Source organism: Hippocampus zosterae, chromosome 6 (assembly GCF_025434085.1).
Source record: "Hippocampus zosterae strain Florida chromosome 6, ASM2543408v3, whole genome shotgun sequence".
NCBI lineage: Eukaryota > Metazoa > Chordata > Actinopteri > Syngnathiformes > Syngnathidae > Hippocampus > Hippocampus zosterae.
Genome location: NC_067456.1, coordinates 24,710,908 through 24,733,602, shown reverse-complemented (window position 1 = coordinate 24,733,602; position 22,695 = coordinate 24,710,908). Strand labels below are relative to the sequence as shown.

The following is a 22,695-nucleotide window of genomic DNA, read 5'->3' as shown; positions in this document are numbered from 1 at the left end:
TCCGTCCCCGTCACAGTACTGAAACAGCCCTCCTAAAAATCACAAACGATCTTCTCATGGCAGCAGACTCTGGCCTTATCTCCATCCTCATCCTCCTTGACCTGAGTGCAGCCTTCGACACAATCTCTCACCCCATCCTCCTCAATAGACTCTCTACCATAGGCATCACCAACACCCCTCTACATTGGTTCCACTCATATCTCACTGGCCGCTCTCAGTTCATTCAACTTGATTCTTTTACTTCACAATCCCTCCCTGTTTCTTCTGGTGTTCCCCAGGGTTCTGTCCTCGGTCCGCTCCTCTTCATTGTCTACCTCCTTCCACTCGGAAACATTTTCCGCAAATTTGGCTTACACTTTCACTGCTTTGCGGATGACACCCAGCTCTATCTCTCCAGCAAACCCGACGCTTCTCTCCCACCCTCGTCCCTCTCTCACTGTCTCTCAGAAATCAAATCTTGGTTCACCCACAATTTCCTCAAGCTAAACAGCAATAAAACTGAACTCCTACTCGTCGGTACCAAATCCACTCTAAACAAAGCCGACAGTTTCTCCCTCACAATTGATAATGCCACTATATCTCCTTCCCCCCAGGTGAAGAGTCTGAGTGTCATCCTTGACAGTTCACTATCCTTTCACTCCCACATCAATAACATTACCCGGTCCGCTCATTTCCACCTTCGCAATATAAACCGCCTCCGTCCCTCACTCACTCCGCACACCACCGCTATCCTCGTTCACAGTCTCGTCACTTCCCGTATTGACTACTGCAACTCACTCCTCTTCGGTGTCCATCAAAAATTCCTCCATAAACTTCAACTTGTTCAGAATTCAGCAGCCCGGATCATCACGAGAACCCCCTCCTTCCATCATATCACCCCCATCCTCCGTCAGCTCCACTGGCTTCCTGTCAAACTTAGAATCAACTTCAAAATACTTCTCTATACATTCAAAGCCATCCATAACCTTGCGCCCCCCTATCTGTCAGATCTTCTTCAAATCTCCATTCCCTCTCGCTCACTCAGGTCCTCATCCTCCCTCCACCTTTTTCTACTCTCTGCCCGTCTCAGTACAATGGGGTGCAGAGCCTTCAGTCGCTCTGCCCCCAAACTCTGGAACTCACTTCCTCCCAACATTCGTAATATTGACTCCCTTTCCTTATTCAAAACCCAGCTCAAAACCCACCTATTCAGACTTGCCTACCCGCCTTAAATCTTTATTTATTTATTTATTATTTTATCTGTGTTTTACTATTGGTCTTGGCTGTACAGTGTCCTTGAGTGTTGTGAAAGGCGCTTACAAATGTGATGTATTATTATTATTATTATTATTATAGGGCGGGCAGGGAGGAACGTTCGAGAAATAATCGAGAACGTCTTTAAATGAGGTCCGGAAAAAGTTATTTTTCAAAACCCCAATATCGGTCAAGCTCTCCCTTGGCCCCAGGAGAGAAACAACATCCTGATGCCGTGCCTCAGATTAGATAAATAGTGTGTGGGAAATATCCGGTGTGGGAAATTAGATCATCACGGCATGTAGCTCAAAAAATCTTTAAAGTAGGGTCACTCGTATCACACGGCACCAATGTTTACTTTTTAAAATGTGAGAAAAGCTCAAAATCCTTAAAATAATTATTTCTGTGCATTGGTCACACATTACATATTTTTTAAACCAATCAAATTACAGATAATACTGAAAAAAAATACATTAGGGCTGTTTAATAAGATTGCATCTGCAGAAGACAGTAGAAACTGCCTCACCTCTCTAGAGTTTCACATTGCTGCGAATCCCTAAACTAATATTTAACTGCTGCTTCTGAGAACTGCTTCACATATGGTATGTGTTGTGTGGAGTCAACCAACTTGACGCACAAGTGAATGGGTATGTGAGACCATGATTATTTGACAAGTTTTCAATCAGATTAAGAGCCGGTTGGTCTGGCAGCAAGATCCTGTTCGTTAACTGTTGTGTTCAAGATCATTGTCTTGTTGAAACACCCATTTTAAGGGGATGTTCTCTTTAGTATAATGCACCATGATCTCTTCTTGCATTTTGATGTCTGTAAATAGGTCCAACACCAAAGCAAGAGAAACATTCATTCCTACAGTATATGATAACGCTTGTAAACACCATGCATTACTGTCATAATATGTTCAACGTAATCAGCGTTTGGGGGATTGACTGACAAATTTTCTCCAACATTAGACCCAAAAAGAACAATCTTACCCTTCATCAATCCACCAAATCCCCCCAAGGCCATTACTCTTTAGGTCAGGAACTGTGTTCTTTTGATCATACTTGAGAGCTGATTGCCCAAGTCTTTGTCATTGACTATTCTTTGATTCAAAAGCAAGGAAGTCTTCCATCTGCGGTTTTGCTTTCAGTGTAAATATCCCATGCCACAACATTCCATCAATCCATTATCAATGTAACGTGTGTTAATGTGTGTTCCATTAACCTGCCAAGCAGGTTTTGGAATGTGGGAGGAAACTGGAGTACCCAGAGAAAACCCACACAGGCACGAGGAGAACATGCAAACTCCTCACAGGAAGGCCAGAACCAGAATCGAACCCTGCACCTCTGCATTCCGAGGCTGGCGTGCTAATCAGTCAACTACCGTGCCGTTGCAAAATAACATGGGATATGTAATCAATCTTTGCTCTGCTTGCATCGTTGTTCTGAATTTACATGAAAAACAGCTTTGTTCTGATTGGTAGAACAGTACAGTATATCTTACCATCTTCCATCAATTCCATTTCTGAAGAGTTCTTGCTGCCTGCTAATGCTAAAGGCTCTAGGATGCCTTGCTAGCTATCTCCATTTTTTATTTTTCAATAGAGCATAAGACAGAGAACTGAGTATGTATAATGTGTGGCTAACTTCACAGTAAATCACAACAGAGAGCTGGAAACAACCACTTTCCAGATACACCAACTATCTCACTAACCATTCTCCTGGCCTGCCATTTTCCCGTAGTGTCCCAATAATGGTGGCAGGAGTTATCATAAAGGTCTGAGTGGCACAGATAGCAACTATAGTTTAGTTTTGTTTCCCCACTCTTTTATAATCTTAGCGCCAATTGGCTGTCGCAAAACAGTCTGACACAAGTTTGAGTTGAGCGAGTAGGTAGATGAATAATGAGAAGCTTATATGCATAACATCTGATTCAGATCCGCTTGTTTTCTATTATTTAAGCACTTCATAATTTCATTTATGGCATAAAATTACAAACTGTATACAATATATGTCAAACTTTAAACCATGGTCACAGACTCATATTAATGGTGAAAAATGCTTTGTAATGATTTATATTTGTCTTATTTCTTTATATCACAAAACTGATGGTACCCCTTCCATTAAAGAAAAATAGTAAAACAAGTAAATAGCATTATAAAAGAAACATTTAATGAAATGACTTTTGAATTGTGGTTCAACAGAAGTATCATGAAACAGGCCTTGGCAAAAAACAATTGTACCTTTAACTTAATATTTTGTTCCATAAGCGTTCAAGGCAATCACCGCAATCAAACAAGTATTGAAATTTTTAATGAAACTTCAGCACCTCTTTGCACACAGGTGTCATAGTCAAGGCCCGGTGGCCAGATCTGGCCCACCATATCATTTTATGTGGCCCGTGAAAGTAAATCAGGCATTTTTAATTCCATGATGCTTGCTAAAGTCTGAACCAAAACTTCAAATTGTCATATGTAATCCACAATAACAGTCATTATTCTTCACTTCTGATTTTAAAACTAGTTATTCATCAATTTGTTGTGTGCTGTGTAAGTAATATGTTGAGGGGATTAAACATTTATAAAGTTTCCCAAAATTCCCGCGACAAAAAATGAGACCCCCGTCTTTGCAGTTATAATTATTGCCTGCTGTTCATGAGCAAACTGCTCCAGTTGAACTAGGTTAAAGGCTGTTTTCTTCAGGTGGCATGTTTGAGATCCCTCCACAGATTATCAATAGGATATGGATCAAGGCTCATAGAAGGACACTTCACGAGAGTCCAATGTTTTGCTCTTAGCCATTCTTGGGTGTTTTTAGTTGTGTTTTGGGTCAGTATCCTGTTGCAAGACCCATTTACTGCGACCGAGACCAAGCTTTCTGAAACTGGCCAGCACATTTCTCTTTAGAATATCTTGATGATCTTGAGATTTAATTCTACCCTGCACAGATTAAAGACACCCTGTGCCAGATGTAGCAAAGCAGCCCCACAACATAACAGAGGCTCCTCTGTGTTTCACAGTGGGGGACAGTGCTCTCTTCTCCTTTTGGTATGCTTTTTTTTGTTTGTTATTTGGGTTTTTTTGCATCCATGAACAGAACTGATGGGTCTTGCCAAAAAGTTCCGTTTTTGTATTTTATTTCTATGGGACATTCTCACAGAAGCATTGCAGCTTATCATCGTGCAGTTTGGAAAGTGATTTTAATGAATTATTTTTAACAGTGTTGTACTACTTTGTGAGGGTGGGTTAGGGGAACAGACTGACAATAGATGCACCGGTGAAAGTTACTGATGAGGCGGTTAAAAATAACATGATCGAAAGACGGACTGACAATAACAGACGAGTGACCGCCCTGCTGACGTATGACAGACTGGTAAGACTTTATAACTTGACCACCTGTTAATTTATTTCTGTAAGATTTCATTAAAGGTTATCCAACCCATCCACATCATATTTAAATTTTTTGGATTTGGGTTAGGTGCAGTAAAGAGTTAAAAATTAAGGCATTCAGGCATGATTTGAGCTCGTTACTTGGTAGATTCTGAAAATAGACACTTTAAGGAAAAGAAAAAAAAAGTGGCATGAAAAAATGTTGAGGGTGACCGTCAACCCCACTGTCCATCTAGACCAGTGGTTCTTAACCAGGGTTCGATCAAACCCGAGGGGTTTGGTGAATCAGTCTCAGGGGTTCGACAGAGCCTCTGCCATGGAGGCTAAGACACACCCAACTCAACATGTCAATTAGTCATGACATGCACACTTTTGCCATCACTGTCTGGTTCATTCTGTGCACAGTTAAAAAAAAACGTATACCGGTACTTTATTCATTCATTTATTCATTTTCCGAACCGCTTAATCCTCACTAGGGTCGCTGGGGTGCTGGAGCCTATCCCCGCTGTCTTCGGGCAGTAGGCGGGGGACACCCTGAACCGGTTGAATTTGGAGTGTTCAATCAGCCTGCCATGTGGGAGGAAACCGGAGTACCCGGAGAAAACCCACCCAGGCCCGGGGAGAACATGCAAACTCCAGACAGGGAGGCCGGAGCTGGAATTGAACCCGGTAGCTCTGCACTGTGAAGTCGACGTGCTAACCACTGGACTACCGGGCAGCCTACGTATACTTTATATTTATACTAATTGTGTTTACTTTTTTCTGTTTTTAATGTGTTTTTTTTTTGTCTTGAATATGTTAAAAAAACAAACCAAAAAAAATGTTTCTCTTGAAGGGTTAAGTGAATGTGCATATAAACTCTAACAAGGTTAAGAACCACTGATCTAAACTATAATAAAATCATCTCAAAACTGAAAACAATAATTCTCTGTAGGCCTAAATTTTTTTCAGCATTTTTTTACACAAGAAAAAAATTGCAATACCTAAGTGCTCTCTCTCACCCGCTGGAAATAACTTTTCTTTTGGCCAAATTTAAAATAAACAAATAAATGTGGATGTGAAGTATTTTGTAACCAATGTTTGGTAGCCATGCCCAACTTGCTAAAATCGTCTCCTGCCACGATAGGGATCCCGGTCTAAGGCCATCCACCTCCAGCATAATCTGGACAGACAGCTCTGGTGTTCTTGAACAAATACCATAACCCAAGGTTGTCCACAGGCGCTGAAGTAGGCCCATGCCCCAGTGTGTGTTACAACTGTGCGTTTGCTGTGTCCACGACCAGAGATGGGCATTCTGTCAGGACTGACGGAAGCTTTGTCAGCCAGTCACTGACAAGTGATTACATTTTTATTGTTTTTTTTTTTTTTATGACAGACTAATCACTGACAGAAGTGGTTTTTCGTCCGTCAGTGTAATCATCACTAACCTGGTCAAATACCGTCGGACCTATCAGTCCGTCACTGACGGACACCCATTTCGCTGATGTCTGACGGAAAGACACCTGCCTTTATCTGTGTTTGGTCTCGGGGGATCTTACAGGACTCCGTTGACTATATATAGGTGATAGAGGGGGCTCCCGTTTTCATTGGATCTCTGCATAGACGAGTGGCCTGCAGTGAATGGCCAAGGAAATGGAACCAGCTGATTTTAGTAAAGATGACATCACTTCACTTTGCCATGACAACACAACTGTACAATATTTGTTTGAGTGTAACATTTTATGTATGTGTATTTATTTGCATATAAACCTTTACGGTTGTGGTTTTCTGTTCTGGCTCCGACCTTCCTGTGTGGAGTATGCACGTTCTCCGGTGTCTGAGTGGGTTTTCTCCGGGTACTCTGGTTTATTCTCACATTTCAAAAAAACATGCATGGCAGGCTAATGGAACACTCTAAATCGTCCCTAGGTGTGAGTCTGAGCGTGGATGGTTGTTCGTCTCTGTGTGCCCTGTGATTGGCTGGTGTACCCCACTTTCTACCCGAAGACAGCTGGGATAGGCTCCAGCACGCCCGCGACTCTCATTAGAATAAGAGGATTAGAAAATGGATGGATGGACTGGTTCCAAGATACACATGACATGTGATATTTATTTATTTTCTGAATGTTTGCGGCAAAGGGATGATTGTAAATCTTGATTGTTAATACTATGCAACATCTTTGCTTGAGTTTTCACAATACTTTACTGTAATTGATACACGTTTGTACTGCGAATGCATGTGAGTAGTCGTAGGAGGAGAAAAAGATCTGCCGATCCTACAACAGAAGTCAGAGACTGTCATGTTAGCAGTGAAAAACATCATTTTAGCGGTCACAAAGTGTAATTTTGCGACTACGGAAAGACGGTTAAAATAATGATGATGGGCTGTCTATTACAGTTTGGTACGGCTTGAAATAATGACGGACTGATGATTACGGACGAGTGTCCAGGCCTCTGACAAATGACGGACTAGCAAAATGTTGACAGGGTGGAGTGTTCATTTCAAACACAAGTGAATTTTCATTCATTCACTATCGGCGACAGATATGTGTAACTCGTGCAATTACACTTGCGGCAAACTCACGCCGCCGGCTTGGGAGCACAGAGCACATCACCCGAAATATTTCCATGCGGGGAGGAGTATATGCCCCCTTCTATCCTGCAATGCACCTTCAACATGTGCATTAATCTATGATTGATCTGCAACAAACATGTACCTAATACTTCCACATCGATCAGTGGATTGTCGGGGTGGGAGCCCCGAAGATGCAGCCCAAATTGGCCCTTGCCCCATTGTCTTTGCCCACTGTACGCCCCTAATCACCAGCCATGAACCTCAGCACAAATCATCAGTGCCATGTAGAAATATTGTTTCTCCCAAAAATTGTGATTTATCGTTTTCGTCATATTTTACTGCTATTACTGTATTTTTTAAAAAGAGTCTATGTGTGACGGTTGGTCACAACTATGGTGGTCTCGAGCTCCACGTCGCTGCCGCCTCAAGAACACCAGACACTAGGATGTGGCTTTTCCCTTTTTTTTTATTGTCCTGTGACTTCCCTGGTAGCCCTGCCTGAACTACGGCGGGAAGCTGGTGCCATACTGTGCGCTGTTGCGTCACCTCCGTCATAATTTAATAAACGCAATATTTCGGCATTATTATGTCGAAAGTATGCTTCTGTATCGCACTGGGTTTTGGCTATAGTGTATAGACATGTCCGATATGTACATATACAGGGTGTCCCATAAGCCTCCATAAATAGGAGAAATAATATGTTCCATACATATATGGTTCTAACATTTATTTATTTATTTATTTTTCAGATAACCCAGATAAAGTAATGCATTTGAATTAAGAGCAACGAGCTGAAATCATCCATATAGATCAGGGATGTCAAACTCAAGTTTGTCGCAGCCCACTTTGGGGTTATGTCTTCCCTCGGAGGGGCAGTCATGAGAGTGAAACTAAATCAATGTTTATATAGAATGACTAGTATGCCACAAATTGATGGATTACCAGCTTTGAAATTAGTCAACTACAATAGTTTCTTCAATTATTGTTTGAGTGAGTGTTAACAGGATGACAAAATTATTGCAAAATCTCAACATTATTTATTACACATGACAATATGACATTTTGGCACAGATTTTAGCAAGGATCATGGAAGCTAATACACATGATTTGCTTTCATGGGACATAAAATGATATGACAGGCCAAATCTGGGCCCCAGGCCTTGAGTTTGACACCATGGTATAGACCATATCAAATAAATAAAAAATGTTTATATCAAGAAACGTTTATTTTTTTTCTATGTATCATGTTTGCTTGTATCTCACCAATTGTTCTCATAATTGTCATAGAGTCTATGACAATGACTATAAAAACGATTCATCAAAATCACGAGTGGTCTTTATTCATTCAACCTGTAGTGTTTTTGTGCCAACGGGAAAATGATTCATCAAAATCATGAGAGGTCTTTATTCATTCAACCTGTAGTGTTTTGTGCCAACAAGAAAATTCACACACTGAATTCACATGAAAAAAATACGTCCGTAATACATAGCTAATGAGAATGATTGTAAATAAATACCATAAAAATTAGCGCACATATATTAAAAGGACATCTCAGCATCAAAATGGTATGTTGTGGCTACTTCTGATAATTGTGGTTTCACTTCCGTGTTTGGCGACGCCACTGTTTCTCTCCCCCTCTAGATTACAACAAGAAAAACCAGAGTAATTGACTTTTTACGTCACTCTTACCTTTACATTGTAGCTTTTGGCCCACTTTGATCGTCACGGTTCCCGAGATACACTCGCCAGGGCTGTAAAGTTCTTTCCTGTTGTCAAATGTGATCTCCAAGGCCTCAATTTTGCCCATGTTTGTGCCGATTCAACAAGACTGCGACAGTCACCTGTGCGATCCAACCCTTTCCAAACCCGCCCCTTTGCTCGCGTCACCACATTCTCAAGGTGGCACATGTCACGACTCCGATACTGTCTGTCTTCAATTGTGTCTTTCTACACTTACACACAGTCGCTAGAGGGTGGGTAAGCATTTCAATTGGATTCAATTTGTGGTAAAACTCGCTTGTCTTTCAGATTACTGTAGTCATTTTGGAACACAGTAGTTTGCATTTTCATTCAACACAACGGTTGTGAAGTGTAATTTGGAATTCCCTCTCTATTCCTGTAGGTGGCCTTAGAATGTCCACCTGGCGTCAGTGACACGATTCTATTCTATATTTGCGGGTCAGGGAGAATTCAGCTTCTGCGTGTACTTAAACCAAAGAATGTAGTGTGAAGTCTGGACCCTATTTCACTTGGTTGATTAGCAGCCCCCGAGGGGTTTCCTGGCCCCACCAAGTTAGTGTGAAGTCTGGACCCTATTTCACTTGGTTGATTAGCAGCCCCCGAGGGGTTTCCTGGCCCCACCAAGTCTGGGGCCCCCTCCACGGGACATGTTTTTGCAGTTGGTCCTCATAACCTTTGGTCTCCTCCGGCCACACTGGGTCAGATGACATGTTACTTGCTTTGTTTCTGGATTTGCATGAGAGGCGTACCTCCCTGCCTCTCATTATCATATTGTCTCTATATAATCTCATGAATGTGTTTCTTCGGCGCGGCCTGATAATATCTGAGACTCACAGGAGCCAGAATCGATTCCACTCTGACATCGGTAGAATAAAATCTTTTCCCAATCAGCCGTGGTCCCTGAAGTGCTCATTCGCCGGGAAACAGCCACCGATCACCGAGTGTTTTTGAAGACCAGCGAAGCAGCAAACACCATATACCACATTTTTGGCGTCACGAACAGGATTCGTGTTCTCCAGGGGACCGTCCCGTCCGCTCTCTCCGCGAGCTTCCAGCGGCCAGCCGACGACCTGTTGTGAGGTGAGTTGCTTGCACTCAAAGTCGCCGCAGCATGCTCGCTCTTGGAAAGGGGGGGAGGGAGCGTTGTCCCCCGCACGGAGGACAGTTAAACGGATCTGATGGGGCCACGGCGGGCTCCAGGGAAAGTCGTCTCTCCTAGTCAAAAGCCGTCATAATGCGACTATTGAAGGGGGAGTGGCCCCAAATAGAGACAGCGAAAGAAAAGTAAAATAAAAACAGGAAAATAAATAAAAAACAATAAATAAAAACAGGAAAAATAAATAAAAAACAATAAATAAAAAGGGAACAGTAACAAAACGTTTTGGGAATTGTATGCGTGACATGTCTGGTGTGAATGATAAACGAGAAGAAAATAGTAGGAAGTCCCATAAAACGTGGACGTGGAAATTAGTCGTTTCAGTGGTCCCGCGGAGGATCGAAATTTTAGCTGTGTGATTGTGGCGGAAACACGGGTACGATTGAACTATGCTGCGACAAGAGATGGGTGAACCCAAACGGAGATGTCCGGTGGGAGCCTAGCCTCTGCCAAAGTCCAGCGCAAAAGGGAGGTTGCGTCGACCGCGTTTGGCTAATAGGAACGAACGCAACCTTGGCATCCGTACCGTGAAGTGTGAGAGACGGCCAGCCACGGAATGTGGGCCGAAGAAATAGACGGCCAGCCACGGAATGTGGGCCGAAGAAATAGACGGCCAGCCACGGAATGTGGGCCGAGGAAATATACGGCCAGCCACAGACATGTGGGCCGAAGAGAATGATGCGCGCGAAGCCACGTCGTTTGGGCACTGATCGAATTAGAGGTGTATGTGAGTTATAAGGCTTGTCAATTTAAATGCTGGTGTAAGAGGCCCCCAGGTAAAACGAAGGACTGGCGGTTTTTGAATATTGATTGAGCTGATACGATCTGCTTGCGGTTCGATTCCTCTATGGGGACGTGTCATAACAGCATACACATCTGTCAAAGTTTGATAAATTTGAGCCTGTACAGACCGCGTTTGGGAAATAGGTGCTGGACGGCTTGTGTGTGTAGAGAAAATCCCTCTGTGTGAAAAAGGGAAAACGTGGCAATGAGGCCTCTGGAATGCAAGGATTGGTATACCTGGGGAAAAAAGTATTTTGTGTGCACACTTAAGTTAAATTCTGCAGAAAATAAAGGGGAAAATATAAAGCGCTATTAGAAACGAAACGGAACGAAAGTTAAGTAAGACGTGCGTATTTGTCAGTGCATATCTGCACTGTTAAACAACAAACTGCATAGCCGCAGTTGGCAAACAGCAAAACGTGGAATGGATTCGAACCCTGCTCTGTCTTCTTTGTTTGTGAGTGTCTGTCTTCTTTGTTTGTGAGTGTCTGTCTTCTTTGTTTGTGAGCGTCTGTGCATGCAGAGACGTGTGGGATCCCTGTATATGTGTGTGTGTGTGTGTGAGTGTACTCATGGGTGTGAGTAGGTGAGCGCGCGTGTGTGCGCGTGTGCGCAATCGTGAGTAAGTGTGTGTGCGCTTGAGTGCGAGTGAGTGAGCGTGCTTGTAGAAGAAACGAATGGAATGGATAGGATATTGTGCTTCTCGGTGCTCTGGGGCGCGTGCCCGCCTGCGGTGCCCGCTCGGGGAGGGGAATCTGGCTTCGGGGGCGGGACAGGGACTGGCCAACCTGTACCTGCCCACCGTGTTTCAAGGCTAGGCACTCCCCGTGTGGGTGACGTAGGGGCGGGGCGTGGGGCCAGAGTTGTGCCCATTTTGGGGCCGACCTTGCTGGTAGCGAGAAAATGTGACAGGATGATGGGGGACGGCATGCGGAAGGAGCAAAATAATGCATGATCAACTGTGGAGGTCCTGAGGTAACTGAAACCCAGGAGAATGAATGTGCCACAGCTGTCTAACAAGAAACAAGAAGCACGGGAATGCTACCTAACGACACTAATATAGATGTGCATGTATGCATCTCAAGAAAGAGGGTGCCCCTCATAAATAATACGAGGGTCAGCTGGCGCCCCCTAGACCCTCGGGGAGCAATGAGAAATTGGAGTTGCAGAAAAGCCCGACTTGTTAATTTAAATTAAAGACAGAATGATAAAATTAAAAACCAATTATTGATATTGCTCTCTGGGGCTCTCCTCAATACTTCTGATTTTCTGTTTACATAAAAAACCTGAGAACAGGGATTGCATAGCGGATTGACTACAGACTGATCATCATAAACTTGTGAACAATTGTTTTTCAAACAAGGTGTCATCTCCAACATAAGTTGAGTGCGGGTACAGAAATAGCGCGGACGGAATACACCGGATCGAATATCAATTGAGACAGCCGGTCTTAAGGGGTCCATCTGAGGTTGGCAAAATCGTATGTGCATTGTTTAATTGATATTGTTATCTGCAATCAAAAAAAAAAATGGGGGAAAGGAACTATGCTAGTCCAATGGTGACCACCCCCATCGAGGTAGTGCGGAGAAACTACCCGCTCATTAAGGGGGTTAAAGAAATATCCAAAAAATGGAATAAAAGATGGCCTGACATCGAGAGGCCTTGGCCGGTGGAAGGGACTTTTAACAGGGAAGTAGTTGAGACTATACGTGTACTAGTATCAGCATTCAAGGCAGGACATAAAAAAGGAAAAAGAGGAGAAAAGAGGAAGGAAAAAAGAGAATGGGAATTGGGATTGTTAAAAATATTTGACGAAGAGGGACTCAAATTGAACCGAGAGTTCCAACAGAGAAAAGAGAAAATTAAAGCTGAAGTGCAGGAAAATACGGAAGAAGCTAAGAACCTAATGGAAAAAGCAAACATGCCTTTTTCGTGCAGGAAAATATGGAAGAAGCTAAGAACCTAATGGAAAAAGCAAACATGCCTTTTTCACATGTGTCCCCTGTTAAGAATCCCCCACCGTATGATGTGAGTGAAGACCGTGGAAATGTATATTCACAACTTCCGATAATCAACCAGGAAGGACGTTATCAGCTGGAGACGGAGGATAAGGACATTGTCGAAACAGGAAGAGCAAAGACCACCATCATCATGCACCCTAGCCCTGCCCGCAAAAGAAATAAAACACGATTTGCAAAGCATGGCACTTTTGTAACTAAGGAGACTGAATTGACGAGGCAAATATTGCTGGATTTGCCCAAAATTGACTATGACATACAGTTGTGGGCAACAGACTGGCTTAAGAGTAAGTATTTACCCAAAGAGATTATATACCTATTAGAGGGAATAGCCTCTTGCAAATTGACTAGGTTGAATGATAGAAAATCAGACGCGCTGAGTTCCATTTATCCAACAACATTGGGTCCTTCACAACAATCGGCGTTTGAATTGCTATCTGAGGTACACCCAATGACTTATTTGGTTAATTGTATGGATGCTTGGGTGACTGTCACAGGACAGGACCCCAATAGTCATCCAGTGAATCAGGCTTTGTTCAGGCAAGCAGTGCTGGGGGGTTGTCCGTCTGATGTGCAGAAAATGATGACTAACTCTCCCACTCTCCCCACTTCAGATGACGTGAATTGGCGAACTCATTTCCTGTATTATGTGCAACAATCTCGAATGAGAGCCGAGGAAGAGACTGAGAAAACATCCAAGCTACAGAACAACTTTTTGAATTCACAAGTACAAGAGGCTAAGAGAGCCTCCAGTAATGCATGCAAAAAAAAAAAAAGAGAAACTTGGGAGATCTAATCAAATGTCAATCAGTGTCTCTCAACAGTCTCCACCACGGCTGATCACACCCACACCGCAGCTCCAAGCCACACCTCAACATTACGGCCTGCCCACAAGGCAGGGCCGAGACGCATGGCTGGGGGGAGGTCTGAGACGGGAAGGTGGGCGTGGACGAGGAAGTCACGGGAGCCAAGCTGGCTGTTTCATTTGTGGTGATGTGAATCATTGGACAAGGAAATGCCCGCACCGCCGGCACCCACCTGTTCATCAATCAGGCTATGATCAACAAGCTCTGACTCCTCCTCCGCAAAACCAACAACAATGACAGGATACGGCACCCCCACATGGGCAATACCCATCTGCTCCATGGGTACCTGAATCCCCAACAATAGGGATCACTGCTGGCCTCACTGAAAGACTGTCATGAACTTGGACATGCTGGACCACACTTGCTCCCAATGCCTGCTGATACAAGGCTGACTGTTGCTAAAGTCAGCCGATGACCCACCACTGAACTCTGTCTTCCAACAGTATCGGCTTTGGTCTCCTTAGACTTCCTCCATATGACATTACCATCCGCTGATCGGTCCTTCCCACTGCACAATGCTTTTGACAAACTAGAGATTGAAATTTATCGCATGGCCTGGTTGGGTGAAACACAAGGCAATTTGTTTAATGTTCCCTCCTCCTCAATTATTGTAGGTCCTGAAGGGTGTGGCAGCCAGAGTAGACCTGTCAGAGGATCTCATCTCATTGACTGGTATCTAGGCCTGACATGGCCGCGCCGCTCATACTTTTTTGCCGTCTACTCAAATATTCAAAAATTCTCAGTCGTACACCTTTTTTGTAATCAATTTAGCTAAGGTTTTTCCATATACTGTACCACTTTCAGAATCGTATAGGGAATTTTCTCATTCTCTCACCTTGGAGTTAAATTTTACCACACTCGGTTGCCCCACGTATTCGATTTTGTCTTTTGGAATTTTTATTCAAGTGCTTAAACACCTAATCTACTCTTTCCGACATACGGATGGCGTTGTGCTTATTCGGTAGAGTAATGCATCATCTAAGATTTGTTGTTTGGATGCCACGCGGTGGCTCCTTTGACGCTTGGCTTTTTGCGGTTTCAAACTATCGCATGTGAAAATTACAATGCGCACTACCTTTATATTTTTGGGGAGACTGAACACATCAGAAGGTACAGCGATGCCGGTTTCTTTTGTGCAGCCTGGTCTAGCTGATTTACTTAGATGTTTCTGAAAAAGAAGGTTCTGTTTCTGTAGTTCTTTTTCAGAAAAGAGAGGGGAACGTGAACAACAGGGAAGTAAAAGACTAATTTTGATGAATTTTGACATACGTCAGCATGCAATTGGACCCAATTGAACAAAAACATTCAGCATGCATCAGATATGCGGCAGCATGAGGCAAATGTTTACAATAAAAAAGTTTTTAAAAAACTGCCACAGGAACATCGATTCAACATAGTGAAGAAAAAACAAAGAAACGAAAACTTAGAGAGGCTCAGCTAAAACCAAAAGAAGTAGTTATTAAATGCAGGACACATATTAGAAGGATTTTTCCCACATAAAAGCAGGAAATGACAAAGCAGACTAGATGACTAAAGAGACTGCAGAAGACGACTTGATCTTTAGTGATGAAAGTGGAATCAAAAATGGGAAGTTGTATGTTTTCCAAACTAACAACCTTATTTCAGACCAAGAGAGGGTATCCCGGAGGAGAAGAACTAACCGGGTGGCCAGGGATGAGACTGGTTTGTATCGGCATGAAATTGATGGACGTCCAGTCCTGTCGGCAACTAAATTGAAGACTCCAATTCGGGAGGCATGGGTTTTTTCATCTGCAATTCAAGGTAAGCTCGAACCAACGTATCAGAGGCTTATATCAAAAACTCAGATGGTGATGACCTGAGGGAAATCGGATTGGGATGAGGCGCTACCACTTGCGCTTTCACCATGAGGTCCACCGTTAAGTCCACCACGGGTTATATCCCGACTCCTAATGGCCCCATGAGAGAACTAGTGGTGGATTTTGTCGACATGATACAACCTGTCGAAGGGAAAAGATATATGTTGGTGATCGTAGACCGGTTTTCAAGATGGCCGGAGGCATGTCCAACTACACGGAAAGATGCTCAGTCTGTGGCCAAGTTTCTGTGCCGCGAAGTTATCAGCAGATGGGGTCTACCAGATAGGATTTCTTCAGATAACGGGAGAGAGTTTGTGGATAAAACGGTCAAAATCATAATGCAAAAATTGGGAATTAAACAGCGGCTCGGAGCAATGTATCATCCACAAAGCCAAGGCATTTGAAAAAAAAAATGAACGGCGTCATAAAAAATCGAATTTCCAAAATTTATCAACATACTGGCTTGAATTGGATAGCTGCCTTACCACTGGCACTGATGGTTTGCCGGTCGAGTGAACTACGCGATTTGCATTTGACCCCACATGAATTGGTAACCGGTAGACGCATGCCTTCGCCGTGTTTGCGTACCAGTGGGAAAGGCCCAAGCCTGTCAATTTTGGAGGACGAAATGAAAGCCTATGTCAAACATTTAACCAAGATACATAGGAATATCTCCACCTATGTTGTTGACAGGCAGAAACAAGAAGAAACACAAGAGAGACTCGAAGCAAATACTAAAGACACGGTTCAGCCAGGAGACAAGGTGTATGTGAAAGTGTTCCGCCGCAAGTGGTACAACGAAAGACGGCAGGGGCCGTTTGAAGTTGTCCGCTGTACCGGAACAGCGGTGCAAGTGAAAGGGTCGCCTACCTGGTACCATCTGACACACTGCGTCTAGGTGCCCAAAGATGGAGAACCCCAAAGGGGGAGTCACGGCTGCGAGAACTCCGAACAACTGCCAGAACAAGAGCCGCCCAGGGGCCCAGATCGGGAGGAAGACGGGCAAGGTCGAACTGTGGTGGATAACGTGTCTGCTGTATCTGTTCCTGAGGACATCGGGGGCGGCACAGCCGACGATCAAGGAAGCCAACAGTTCGACAATGTCAATCTCGACAACGCGCCCTCCCCAGATATAGGTGGCTCTCCCCAACACAGCGACACCGAGCCAACTACCACCGGAGATGGTGTCCCCAAGGGACACGGTCACCCAACAGGACCCAGTGACGGACGCCCAGTCCGCCACAGAGTCCGGTCGCAGCGTTACATCGAGCAATGTTGAGGGAGTGTTGGGAAGTGCTGTCATACTGCCATGTAGTTGCGCAAGGGCAGGAAGGTCCCTGTGCAGACACACAGCCAAATGGGAAGACAACACCGGTAACACCCTTGCCCTGGCCCAGCGAACATATGGGGACAATGTACTGTTACTAAATACATATAGGCGATTTGAGGTGTTAGGAGATTGCGCTCTATTTCTGACAAAAATTGGCATGAGTGATTTCGGAAACTATACGTGTACCTGTTTCAAAATGGGAGTGGGAAAGGCAGAACGCAGGGGCGACCAAACTACGGTAGACAGTGTTACTTTCGTGACATTGACGGAGAAAAAAGAAATTGATGACGAACAACCAGACAGCCCAGTCACTGAGTATGTTAAGACGGAGAAGGCAGACACAATCAAAATTGACAGTGTATCCATGACAACGAGTGGCGACAACATTGAAACGCAGCTGGCCGTGTCGGGGACGCGCAAGGCAACGGCGAAGGCGGTAAAGCCGACGCCTGACGTTCCAGGACCTGTCCACGAAGCGTTTGCGGACTCGGACTGGTCCCCGGCGGAGGTGCGAACCAATTTGGATGTTATGGCAAGACGGGAAGCTGTTTGGAAGGCTTATGGGTTCGATGCTTTGGCACTACCGGAGGTTGATGAATGGGCAGGAAACATGACATGGCTTTGGATTATATCTTGGCGAGGCAAGGGGGGTTGTGCATAGCCCTAAACTTGACAGATGACGCCTGCTACACTTTGATCCCTGATAACACCAACAACATTACCAGTATCATCGACGCGCTTCAAGTCATTCGAGATTCTTTTGGGCCGTCTGAGGGAGCTGGTTGGTCAGCAACCAGCTGGATACAGGATAGACTGGGACCTATTGGGACGATAGTGGCGCAGGTGTTGGGGGCGCTCGGAATATCACTATGTGTGATGCTTTGTTTTTGCACTGTGATAATGACTGGCGCAAAGGCCATGATATTACGGTGGATAGGCGTGGTAATGCCAAGGGACCAGACCCAGATGCCGCTGCTCCCGATCGACCGTAAGACTGAGTCGACTTACTCTGGTGAAATGATAGTGACTGACAGGTACTTGGATTAAACATAATAAAATGATAAGGGGAGTGCATGTGAGAGAATGGATATCAGTAAAATACAAAAAATAGAGCTATACACGAAAATGAAAACCCAAAGTTAGGGGATGAAGGAGTGGGAACATCGGCGTAGCGCCACTTCCTTGGGTTTTTATTTTCCTGTTTGTGTGATGTGTTGCATGATCCTACTGGAATGTGATCCACCATATGTCGTTGTCCGGCCCGCGACCAGTTTACCATCGTTATTGTGTCAAAAGTTGCATGTGTTTTGCGTTGAGTGCCATTGTCATCACGCGATACTGGCAGGAGTTCTTATTCGTTCCAGAACCTCTGGATGCTGACCGGGGCCGTGCAAGGGACTCTATGGACAGTGACCTGGACATAAGGACTTTGTATGGACAGCAGGCCCTGGGCAGTGATACCCAGCACGTTCCATCGCTGAAGATTCGGGGAATGGACTCTGCCTCGGCACGCACTTACACATGAAGAAGGGGGGCGTCATTTCGGGGGCTTGTTTTGATAGCATGTTTTGATATCTCATTACTATATACCTCATTGTTTATTCCAGTATTTTTACCTCGTTTTGTTACCTGCTGGCCGGCTGATCATGTAACGGTACAATTTCACTGTTTGGTGAGCTCATACTGTTTTGTGGATTGTAATGTGCCAGGGCTCCTTACATCTGGTTGACACCAGGTGTAGGGAACCACTGGGGATGGTAGAAAGGGCCTTCCTCTTTTTCCTTGTCATTAGACGGGCGAGGTTTTTTCTTGAGGAGGGGCCGGCAGCTTTTTGGGGCTTCTAACGGGCCACACCAAATTCATTACTTTGCAATTTGTCACCGTTGTAAGGGTATTACCTAAGGGGGGTGGTATCGTCGTTTGAATTATGCGGACTTCAATTTTCTTTGCTTGTGGTTCCTGAGAGGCCTCACATTGTTGTCAGGGAGCAATTGGCTAACTAAATAGTTTGAGTTTTCCTAGTTAAAATAACCTTAAGTAGCATGCCTTGAGCGTGATTTAGGCTGAAGATTTAGGCCAAATTGTAGACGTGAGCATATATAAAATTTGATTGGGGAAAGATGTTTGGACCTTTACCGATGTTATCTTTTGTTAGACCGTTTCCGGGACTACTACTGTGTCCCGGAAGGGGGGAATGAAGTGTAATTTGGAATTCCCTCTCTATTCCTGTAGGTGGCCTTAGAATGTCCACCTGGCGTCAGTGACACGATTCTATTCTATATTTGCGGGTCAGGGAGAATTCAGCTTCTGCGTGTACTTAAACCAAAGAATGTAGTGTGAAGTCTGGACCCTATTTCACTTGGTTGATTAGCAGCCCCCGAGGGGTTTCCTGGCCCCACCAAGTTAGTGTGAAGTCTGGACCCTATTTCACTTGGTTGATTAGCAGCCCCCGAGGGGTTTCCTGGCCCCACCAAGTCTGGGGCCCCCTCCACGGGACATGTTTTTGCAGTTGGTCCTCATAACCTTTGGTCTCCTCCGGCCACACTGGGTCAGATGACATGTTACTTGCTTTGTTTCTGGATTTGCATGAGAGGCGTACCTCCCTGCCTCTCATTATCATATTGTCTCTATATAATCTCATGAATGTGTTTCTTCGGCGCGGCCTGATAATATCTGAGACTCACAGGAGCCAGAATCGATTCCACTCTGACATCGGTAGAATAAAATCTTTTCCCAATCAGCCGTGGTCCCTGAAGTGCTCATTCGCCGGGAAACAGCCACCGATCACCGAGTGTTTTTGAAGACCAGCGAAGCAGCAAACACCATATACCACAGTTGCGTCCTTGTGACTCGTAGGAACGACAGAAAAACATCTGCGATATCATTTCGCCTAAGACAAATTTTACTTTAATATTGATTTGATATAACAGCTACCACTGATCGCTTTAGCTCTGCTTGATACTTTGCACATTGTCTCACTTACATTACGAAATGCCCTTGCTTACGTATTTGTCATGTCCTTTTTTACGATGATACTAATGCAGCGTGTTATACCGGAGACAAATTCCTTGTGTGTTCTACATACTTGGCCAGTAAAGATGATTCTGATTCTGATTGATGTGCATGGGGTTTTCTAGGATGTATTTTTAACATTTTAGAGGTGTAAGCTTATGTTAAATTATCAATTATTTTTCATTTTATATTTGAGCATATTATTTTATGTTAGTTACTTAAATTATATTCTGTTTAATACTTTCTGAAACATTCTTATGTTGCTTGCGTCTGATCGGCTAAAGAGAAGCAGGAAGTGTTTTGTGACTGAAAAGGGGGGGGGTTCTCGTTCATCCGTTCGGAGGTGCGACGTTTTTTTTCTTTTTCTTTCTCCTTTTTAATAAACTGCATTAAAGGATTCCATTTTTCAATCAGTCATTCGTAAAAAAAAAAGCCATCCACTGAAAAACAACGAATCCCTCAACTTACAGAGGTAAATTTGACTATCCGAAATTAATCTTTGAGTAGTCATAATTTGCGAGAGTTGGAGTTTTCATTCAAGGTACGTGTCGTGGAGGCATGGTGCTTCAATCGCATGTCCGTCTCACAATGCAGAGGTCCAGGGTTTGATTCTGGGCCCTACCCTTCTTGTGTGGGTTTTCTGCGGGTACTCTGTTTTTTCCCCACAACCTAGAAACATGCATAGTCGGTTAATTGAACACTCTAAATTGTCCCTATGTATATTTGTGAGTGTGAATGGTCGTTTGTCTATGTGTGCCCTGCGATTGGCGGGATATTCAGGGTGTACCCCGCCTACTGCCCGAAGACAGACTTCGGCTCGCCCAATTCAATCCTCAATATGACAAACGGTTCGGACAATGGATGGATGGCTGAATATGTCGGGTAAGTAAGACAAGTCGAAACAACAGCTGCAGTTCTGCAACGTCATTTGTTCAAGGACAAATGGCGTAACTTTTGTAATTCATTTTTATGTGTTTCAAGGAAAAGCTTCTAAACATTTAAAAGCTGGCCTGACTATCTGGAATTAACATTGTAGATATTAATAACGACTTGTCGTAATTACATTTTAAAGAGTTAAAATGTTAGTTCAGATATGTATTTGTGACTAATCTTTCAATTCAGTTGTGTGTACAGTAATCCCTCGTTAATCGTGGTTAATAGGGACCATGTTGAACCTACTACTGCGGAAGTCTCTCGCGGTTCATGTGTAGGCATCATTGCTGGTGACTACACGATGTTCTAGGCACAAGACTGGAGACGTTTCGTATTTTTCTGTGGTCGCTACCACTGAGTCGCTGAACACCCAACGTGCCTCAATGCATCGTCACTGCCAGAAGCGAACTGCAGGGAAGCTCCACCCCCTTTATTTATATACACCCCATAACACGGTATCCCTCCACACAAAATAGCACCAAACATTAAGCGATAATAACAGTGGCATACATTGTCACCCAACAGACCAAAACTACCCGCGATAAACGAAAATCCGCGAAGTAGCGACCAATTAACATTTTTTAAAAATTACCCCACGTGGGACTTCGCGCTTGAGTAAAGGGCACTAACACACACACACACGCACACACGCACACACACACACACACACACACACACACACACACACAGGCCAGCATCCCACAGCGTGCAGCAGACTGTTTATGATTAGTCAATTAAGGTTGTTTGGAAATTAAGGATGGAGAGACCTGCTTTTGTTCTTATTAGCCTCCCCTCTCTCTGTCTCTCAGCAACACACTGACACACATACACTCACCTGTTCGCCAATGCATGCACGCACACACACGCCCCAGTGGATCTTCCGCGCTTGAGCAGAGTGCGCACACACTAGTACGCATAGTAAACAACACTTAGACACAGATTTTTGCGGACTTCAAAAAATAATGATAATAAATACATTTTTAATGTTTGAAAAAATCCGCGATCAACCGAAGCTGTGATAAACGAACTGAGAAATAGCGAGGGATCACTGTAGTCAAAACAGTTACATATTTCGCTTGGGACAAATTAATTTTTTTCATTCATGTGTATAGAATTACTCATTACAGAGTTTTGCCGTTGGAAGCTTTATTTGATACACCTTGTTGGATTCCAGTAATTGAAATGAATGTTTTTGCCCTCTGAGTCGCACACAAAATATTTAATATGATGAAGTTTTCTTGAAATTTTTTAATTTCTTAAGCGAGCAATTGGACAGTTTCACATTTTGCATCAACAGAAATACCGTTTTTGACCCCATCTTGCAAATCTGTGACTCACTTAATGTGGTATTTGAGGGAAAGACGAACACTAAAATGTACAGACATCCTAAAAACTAGCACGCGAGTTTTCCCTACCTAAGACTCTGCATCTTTCAGCAGTGCCAATGCTATGACAGCTCCAGGAGCGTGGCTCGAGATTTCCCATGATGTGAGGAGGAAAAGAGGCGATATTGTGCTGGAACAAAGCGTTGAGCAAGGAAGAGACATCAACCTGTCCTCCTGTCTGTTATCATGGGGAATGTTATAGCAATCCTCAATGCGATGGAAGAGCTACCGGTAGTTGAAGAGAGTTCTGGGAGGCGTGGTGGTTTCCATTCACAGTGTCATAGCTGATGGAGTGAGGTGTGTACGGTTTAAAAATGGGGAAATTCAATCACTCATTTTCTGAGTTGCTTTATCCTCACAAGGGTCACGGGGGTGCGGGAGCCTATGCCAGCTGTCTTTGGGCAGTAGGCGGGGTACACCCTGAACTGGTTGCTCGCCAATCGCAGGGCACACAAAGA

General features: G+C 44.1%; 2 protein-coding genes across 3 annotated transcripts in view; both read right to left on the bottom strand.

Moving 5' to 3' along the window:
• The window catches only part of arrdc1a (arrestin domain containing 1a), a 33,883-nt gene extending 24,804 nt beyond the window's left edge, over positions 1-9,079 (bottom strand). The window contains exon 1 of the mRNA XM_052068282.1: positions 8,866-9,079. Within this exon, the coding sequence (XP_051924242.1) occupies positions 8,866-8,983 (118 nt within the window). The 5' untranslated portion in view covers positions 8,984-9,079. The remainder of the gene's footprint in view (positions 1-8,865) is intronic.
• ehmt1a (euchromatic histone-lysine N-methyltransferase 1a) overlaps positions 1-22,695 on the bottom strand; it is a 134,286-nt gene that overhangs the window by 77,259 nt on the left and 34,332 nt on the right. The gene's annotated exons all lie outside the window — the stretch shown is intronic.